This window comes from Rhizophagus irregularis, chromosome 12 (genome assembly GCF_026210795.1).
Source record: "Rhizophagus irregularis chromosome 12, complete sequence".
NCBI classification, from domain to species: domain Eukaryota; kingdom Fungi; phylum Glomeromycota; class Glomeromycetes; order Glomerales; family Glomeraceae; genus Rhizophagus; species Rhizophagus irregularis.
This window is the reverse complement of record NC_089440.1, coordinates 835,860-844,814: the sequence shown is the minus strand read 5'-3', so window position 1 is coordinate 844,814 and position 8,955 is coordinate 835,860. Positions and strand designations below refer to the sequence as shown.

General features: G+C 28.3%; 1 protein-coding gene across 1 annotated transcript; it reads right to left on the bottom strand.

Moving 5' to 3' along the window:
• Positions 1-6,955: 6,955 nt before the first annotated feature.
• On the bottom strand, positions 6,956-8,244 carry OCT59_003745 (uncharacterized protein; the record flags this gene model as incomplete). Its single annotated transcript, XM_066147848.1, has 4 exons — positions 6,956-7,116; positions 7,248-7,628; positions 7,760-7,972; positions 8,103-8,244. The coding sequence occupies 4 exons, from the start codon at positions 8,242-8,244 to the stop codon at positions 6,956-6,958; spliced, it is 897 nt and encodes a 298-aa protein (XP_065996509.1).
• Between the last annotated feature and the right edge of the window lie 711 nt (positions 8,245-8,955).

The following is an 8,955-nucleotide window of genomic DNA, read 5'->3' as shown; positions in this document are numbered from 1 at the left end:
TTAAATCGTTACCACCACCAAACATTGGTCCATATCCAGAGTAATTTCTTATAGAATACTCATTACCATTACTATAACTTACTTTTGCAGTTTCATAGTTATTTTTATCTGCAAAAAAATATATAAAACTATCAATTATGGACATATTACAATTACTTGAATTCCAATAAAGTGGATTATATCCCCCAACTATTTGTTCTGAATTTTCAATTTTCGCAACAACAATAGTAGCTCCTTTATTATCACATTTAGCATGAAATACTGCAGGTGTATTACCATCTCTACTAGCACGATAAAGTAGATTGAATTTATAAGGAATATTCCTCACATTATTATAATGTAAATTTTCTTTCTTATTGATCCAACTAGCGAAAACAGCAAAATGACGATTTCTAATTAAAATTGAATCATAAATAGGCTTTATGCTTCTAGGAGGTTGAATTTCATCAATATTTGGTTTCCTATTTCGTGCAATATTAAATTTCACCAAATCATCAGCTAAATCTTTTGGTAGTAATTCTTTTAAAGGATATATTTTATCAAGAAAATCATCAGACGAAATATGATAAAATCTTATTAATGGAATAAATCCATGAAGAGACCTCTCAATAATTGTAATATCCTCATTGCTCCATTTTGTGATGTCTAGTGAAATAGAAGGATTCTTTGCAATACCCCATTTTAATAGATTATTCCAAATTTCAATTTCATCTAAAACCAAGTCATCTCGCTTTAGAATCAATTTTAATAAAGGAGCTTTTAAATTGATAAAATTATCAGAATTAAATAAAATTTCGGGTTCTTCACAAATCTTCTCAAGACAATAATTCCATAAATCTGTGAATGATTCATGTTGATAAACTGTTTCAAGAATTTCAATAGGATTTTGTTTCAAAAATTTATCTTGATGATTAATCAAGTATTTTTGAACATGAGGGATTAACGAATTGAAGTTAAGTTCATCTAATGCCATCAAAAGATCTAATACTTCGGGGCCCAACAATTTTGTTAAATCAATTTTTCCACAATAAATAAATCTAGTTAATTAAAAAATATATGTAAATTATATAACATTAAACGTTAAACATTAAATTTTCATAATTTTACGTTACCTTAAAATAATTTTAAATATTTGAGGAGAAATATTTGATTTTTCAAAAATAAATTTTCCATCTTTTTTATTGGAGAACGCTGTACAAAAATACTGCGACCTTGTACATAAAATATTCGAATGAGCATGAAATTCTTTTATATTTTCATTTTCTCCAACGTAGATAATGACATCATATCCCTTTTCAGTTGTAAGTAACTTTTCCAAGTCATTAGAAAGATCTTGAAAATATTCAAGAGACATATTTTTATAACAAGAAAATTTAAGGAAAAACTGTTTAAAAGAATTAGTTTATGATGAACAATCTACATAACTAAAATAAAAAAATTCGGTGATGTTTAGATTACCCTCTCGTATGAATGATTGCGCCCAATCTATTCCGTATTTATTATAGATAAAATATTAAAATATCATGATCATATGCAGATTTTTGTGGCTAATCCAATCTTGGTTAATTAATTTTATCGGAAATTTTTAATTATGTAAAAATGATTGTGTTGAAATAATTACGTGTATATAATATATATGATGTACATATACAGTATATTGACTAACGAAAAAAGTTTTAATCTTCGGATGATACGATCAGCCGCAGCAGATCGTATTTGCTGGTTACCTTTTTTTTATTTTTTTCATTTTTTCCTATTTTTTTTATTCTTTCGGTTCTTTTTTTCAAAAAAAATTTATTTTTTTCTTTTCATCTTTTTTATTTCAATACCGAAAATTTTTTTTTTATTTCCGAAAAATATTTTTTAATCAATTTGTTTGGTTTTTCAATACCGAAAGATATATATGTATTCATCTTGGGATCCGTACAAAATCCCGAATGTCAAAATCCCGAATGGTACGAAATCCCGAAATATTGGCCAACATTAAGCATAATGCTGCCCGGTTCGGGATTTTCGGGATTTTGACATTCGGGATTTTGTACCAGACCCATTCATCTATTTTTTTTTTTTGGTTTAAACTGAAAAATAAAATTTTTTTCAATTAGTTTGTTTTTTTATTGAAAATAATTTTTATTTTCGGGTTTTTTTTTATCATTCGTTTTGATTTTATGATTTTTTTCTTATTGTTAAATAGATTTTTTATTATTATTATTATATATTTTGTTGAATTTTTTGTTTATTAATAATTATTATTAATAATGATTAATGCTTGGATGATTTTTGATTGCCGTTATAATTAAGTCTCGATTTTAATAATCAATTGAAATTTTGGCTTTCTCGAATTATTTCTGTCAACGTGGGATTAAAATTGACACTAGAATAACTGGAATGATATTTTTATAACACTATAACACTAAACACTCATAAATTTTATAAATCACCTTAATCACTTTCGTTCTTAACCTGTAGTTTTAATAGCTTCCTCTTCATTATCGCATTTTTTTCGTGAAATATTCTTCTCATAAGTAAAGATTTTTGATATTCAATTAATGTCTATTTGAATAAATTTAAATAATGACTATAAGATACTATATTTTAAATAAAGTTACTTTAATCTGAAAGTTATTGGATTTAACAGAATTTTTAGCTTTTGAAATATCCCAAGTGATGAATTATCAGAACTACTATTATTAAGAATTCGCTTCGATATTTCTGAGAAAGCTGCCGATCTTGTTTCTGCTTTACTTGCTTGCGATATTTAACAATACATTGTAGAGCAGTACTAATGTTGAGATCGGTTTTAATTTTTAAGTCAACATTTGTGTGCTATCCTTAAAGTTGAACTTGATCATGAGAGTTGATATAAGGATCATTTCTGGCTGTGATAAGCTCTGGTTTCACATTATTATTCCTAATAAATGTATCTTTTATGATTTCTTTTGTAAAGTATTCAGCTGGTTTAATACAGCATCTCTAATATGTTCAAATCAAAGATCAGCATTTCCGGTTGGGCATAAAGTCGGAAAGGCGTATCCTGGAGTCAGAAATTTATTAATAGGACATCCATGCTTGGCCACATTATAGGAGTATTATTAGCTTGCATTCAATTAATGTCAGTATTAGTGATAGCAGTTTCTTTATTAGAAGACAGAAGCGGTATAGGAACAAAATTGTGTCTATATTTTCAGCTTCTTTATTATCATTATCAAAGACTTCATCTGTTGTCTCTTCAAGCTGCTGGGGAAGACGAACAATAAGAATATTCAATGATGTATGAAGTATATCTAGTGAGTCGTATTGTAAATTCTAGGTATATCTATAACATTACCACGGTATGCATATTGACCCTACTACTGAGACGATTGTGAAATCTGTGCAACCTCTATCTCAGTAAGTCCTTGTAATTCTTCAGGTATATCTCTCAGATCCATATAGTTTTCTGAAGAAAGTTTCTTTAATACCTTATTATGACCATGATATCAGCTACGACACATTTTTGTACAATATCAATTAATGGGAATTGCTCATTACAAATAAGACACTAATTTATCAATCTCTTTACAGAAATCTTCTGTCCAATAATATCTTGGTTCCTGATGATTGCTATACTCATCTATACTTCCTAAAATGATTTTTACACTTTTTCTACACATTCATTCACATTCTCTACTAAGCCGTGTCTCACGTTGTTCAACAGTTTCTTCAGTAATTTCTTCCATTTATTTTGATATTTTCCCCGATCGTGAGCTTCATGTTGATCATAAGTTTCATTTTCTCTAAAATTCTAAAAAAAATAGATACGTTTTGCAATTTGCATACTGAAAGATATCTAGATACGTCGGAAAATACACAATTCCATATTGTCAAAACCAAAAATACAAAATTATATTCAAAATTATATTGACAAAATAAGAAATAATTAAAGATTATAAATATTAATCTTGAATTATTGAAAATACATTATCTCACATGATACATATTTCAGTATCTCCAAATACAAAACGTACATGTAGTGTATAAACTCCCCCAGCGTAACCATCAAAAAAAGCTCGGGCACGCGATTCATGTGATTTGACTGCGGCTAAGTGTGGCTATGGAAATTGCACTACGCAGTTATTGCTAAATTAACTTCCTAAGGTCAACACTAACTCCAAAGGTAAAAGTTTCAGCCTAAACTAACCTTCCTTACCTAACCCTAAGATACTCCAATGTATACGTTATCTTCAAGGATAAGTATTTCCGCCTAAACCAACTTTCCTTACCCTAACCCTAAGATACTCCAACGTCAATGTTATCTTCAAAGATAAGTATTTCAGCCTAAAGTAACTTTCCTACTCCACTCCAAAGATGATTGCTTGAGAATATAATGAAATTTTATAGATGTTAATTCATAAGAGTAAAACAAATTCTTTTAAATTAATAAATTAGTGTAATTATTTTATTAAAATAGAATGTAATATTAATTTGACAATAAAATTTATTTAATTCCAATTTATTAAAATACATTAATTTAAAATAAATTATTTTAAATAATGAGTGCTATCAGTATGCCTTCCATGTTAAAGGCATGGTTCACTTATTTTGCCTTACTACTTTATGATGCAGACTAGTTTTGCTCTTCTAGAAGAGAAGGTAGCATTAATTAGGCTGTCAAATAACAGTTGCAAATTCCCTATAAGAAATATGTATACGGAAAGGATACGTTTTGTATACATTTTATGTACGTTTCTATAGTTTCCGTATACAAATTCCGTATATTTAATAAGCAATTCATTTTTGAACATTTTTTTAAAAAACTGATGTATACGAAATGTATACGGAAAAAATTAATCATACGGAATGTATACGGAATTTTTAAACTTAATATTTTTAGAAAATAATTTTACAAAAATCTCGTATCATAACACGAGATCACGTGATTGTTTATTTTTTTGTTATGATACGTTTTTTGTTTTTTATATAAACCTTTACTTTGATGAGTTTGATCTTCCGATCTTCCTTTCTGTCTTTCCCTTCCTTCTCCTTTCTCTTGTCTTATTTTTGTTATTTTTTCTAAATTTTTCTTCTTTTTTCGTCACCCCTCTTTTAAAAAAAAATTTTTTTTTCGTCACTCCCTTAAAAAAAAAATTTTTTTTGATTTTATTCTTTTATTCCCACTATTCCCACTTTTCTTTTTTTAAAAAAAAATTTTCTTCTTTCTATTTCTATTTCCTCTTTATAAAAAATTTTTTATTTTTCTAACTTTGACGTCCTCCCTTTAAAAGAAAAATTTTTTTTAACTTTTGTAACTTCGTTACCCTCTTTTTAAAAATATATTTTTTTTTGATTTATTCTTTATTCCCTTTCTTTGTTATTTATATTTATCCCTTTTTTTATTTCATAGGCCAGCAGATTTTTTTTGTGTGAAGATTCAGTTTCTTTTTTCTTTTTTGTAGATCAGTTTGGGAGTCCTTTCCTTTTTGTAGGATTGTTTAGGATTTTTTTCTTTTTTTAGGTCAGTTCAAATTTTCTTTTTTTTTTTTTTGTAAGTTGGGTTCAGATTCTTTTCTCTTTGTAGGTTGTTTCAGTTTTGTTGCTTCAGAGTCTTCTTTTTTTGTAGGTCAGTTTTGGATTTATTTTGTTGTTTTGGTTTCTTTTTCATCAGATGCTTCATAATTCTTTTCATTTATATAGGTCAGACATTCTGGAGTTCTCTTTCTTTTTTTGTAGGAATGCCGACCTTTGGTGACTTGGACGATTGCAGATACTATATGAAGGGGGCTTTTGTTTCCAATTAAATTAGACGTTCTTATGTTTCTTTTTTTTGTTTTTTTTAGGTTGTTTGACTCCAAATGAACCTGAACTTATAGGTAATTTTGGTTGCAATAGGTGGTTTTAATAAGGAGGGAATTTTCATAATGTATTTGTATTTTGTTTATTTTTTATTTTTTATTTAATTTAATAAAGTAAAATTAGATTTATATAAATATATTATAGTAAACTGTAATACAAATAGTAAATTCAGTGACCAAATCGTATAAATTTCGTGATAAAATCAGTGATCAAATCATGTAAATTCCATATGAATTCCATGCAAATTCCGTATCCAAACCATGTTTTTAGTGATACGGAATTGTGCATTTTTCCGTATCCTATTATGATACGTTATTTTTAAGGAAAAAAAATCGTATAAAAACTTTATAAAAAACGTATCCCGATTTTTTTATAGGGATTAGCTTGTTGAACTGGTATTATTGCTTACTTGGTGATTTCCAAGATATTAGGTTTATTCTACAGGTTTCATATTTTCTGCAAGTAGCTATTGTAAATAAAATAAGCCAACTTTTTTTTTAAAAAAAAAATTTGTATTCTTTGGTATCGGTAATGTAGACGCGAAAAGAAAGGAAAGTTTAAATAATAGCTTAAATAATATGCGATAAATATTTAAATAGATCAGTTGCCACAAACTGCGCCGTATGTAACAAAATCACATGCCCAAAAATCACATGCCCGAGCTTTTTTTGATGATGTTACTGGGGATTTATTTATTTATTTTATGTGAAGCCGGACAGACTATTCAACAGAACATATTCCCTCGAAAGGGAGAGTTATCCTACTTCTAGCTATCATCCATCACCAGGACGGACCCGAACTTCTTTGAAGACGTTGGAACCAGCCTGATCCCCTCCACTACCGAAAGAAGAACAGGAACCAAAGAAAAACAATTAAAAAGTGAACTAATTAACCCGTATTTTTCTTTCAGCAATAGCTGCCACCTGTAAATACTGTCATAAGTGGAATGGTTTACACTATTCTTATTGTATAAAAAGGATGTAAAAACAAAAACAAACAAGAAAATAGATAAATCTATTTATATAAATGATTCCAAAAATAAGAAAAGAATAAAATTCAGTAGAAAAAGAAACTAAATTAAAACAAAAAAAACAAAACTAACTAATATACAAATAAAATAAAATTAGTTAGTATTGGTGCTCCGAGATGAACCCGCTTGCTTGGAATCTGAAGCTAAAGTAGGATCTGTGCGGATTCGTTTCGACATATTTCGTGCATCATCAACAGACGAAGAGACATAAATATCTCGTTTAAGAGGACGCATCTTGACTTCTTTTGTATCATCTGATGTAAGATATTCATCCGGGAGTTTGTGACTACGACGATGATGATCACGTATGGCATAAGGATGTGCCAAAAAATATTATCCATCTCCATTTTTAGAGTATCGTTGACTTTTCGTGTTGATGCTTTACGTAAAGCAGAATTTCTATGCACTGTCATTATGCGATTATAAGTGTTATTATAAGTAGTAAGGTTATCCACAACACGCCATCTATTATTCATATGTTTGGGAGTTGTACCGCTATTTGTAGCTAATTCTTGTAAACGTTTATCTCTAGCCTTGGCTTTTTGATCTATTGTTAATTGAGTCGTCTCAGCCTTTCTATTATTGGCTATATGAATTTTTGATAGATTATGCATATAAGAAAACCATTCATGAGAACCTGGGACAATAAAATTATCATTCTTGTCGTAAATAGGATCCGGTGGAATAATATCCCAATACTGAGGAGGAAAAGGCATGTCCGGTATTGGACAATATGGACTAGGAGAAAATGAAGAATTAGGTGCCACTAATTTTGCACGATCATAAGTAGAATTCTGGCATTATAGTCATCTTGATCGGGAATTAATCCTGATTTTTTATAATGTAAATGTTTGACACGAGGCCTAAGTTTCTGAGAATCTAAGAAAAGGAATTTACGTTTCCTAGCTGCAGCAAGCTTTGTTGAAGTACTGGAAGTACCACCTGGATTGATGTTTTCATCTTTTAGGACTCTTCGAACGGAACGTTCAAAACGTTGTTTCTGCTTGGTCGCTGTCCGTGGATTTGAACTTGGAGTGAACTGAAAACTGTACAATAATTTGTGATACATATTGGTTCTACCTGCTGTAATATTGCGGGAATGATTACAGGCTAACAAAAATAAAAAAAGGGGAAAGAGTTTTTTTTTTTTTTTTTTTTTATGATGTTACTGGGGAAGATATAAAGTATAAACTATACAGTATATATGGTCATATCTAAGTCATGTGCGGAATAGACGAACATTTTGCGACTTTTTGCGTATCTGCTTCAGACAATAACCAAATTGACATCGCATTCTTCACCTTACGCCTTTGGACTTTGATATAAAATGGAGGTTGATCACTTGATATTTTCCTATAATAATACACCAATACTGTAAACATCACTATTTTCATCAGGAGAATCTTTTCTTCGTTGATTAATGAATCTTTTTTGGATTGACATAGGTGAATTATCTTTAGAATTTTTCCATTTCACATGATAAACTTTTCTGAAATCTCCAGATCCAATTTCTTGAATATTACTAAAATATTTGTATTCAAACCCATTCGTTCGTATTTTCTGCTTTTTGCGTTTTGATCTTATTTATATAATAATAAACTTTTTTTAAAAAAAAAATAATATAAGTTGATGAGTAAATAATTTTTAAAAATATTCGGAAAAAAAAAATATTTTTTTAAAAAAAAAATAAATAAATATAAGAATTTAAAGAAAAATTTCGGTACAAAAAACTGAAAAAAAAAATAAATGTAAAATATTTAAAAAATGGATAAGGTTAAACGGATGGAGGATTTCCGCAAATTGAATCACTAAGAAAGGTGAATTAATTAACAGTTAATTTAAAAAGAAATTAAGAGATAGTACATATAGTATAAATGTATCATCATAAATCAAAGATAATGACATTATATTTGTGTAATATTGTTAATTTTATTGTTAATAAACAGTAATCAAATGCCTAAATTTTAAATTTCTTAATTATCGTCTAATTCTAGATCACAATATCACTTATGGAATTATGTCAGCAATTTTTTATCAAACTTTTAATTATCAAATACTGCACTCTTAATGGAAAGAAAAATATTTTTACTTAT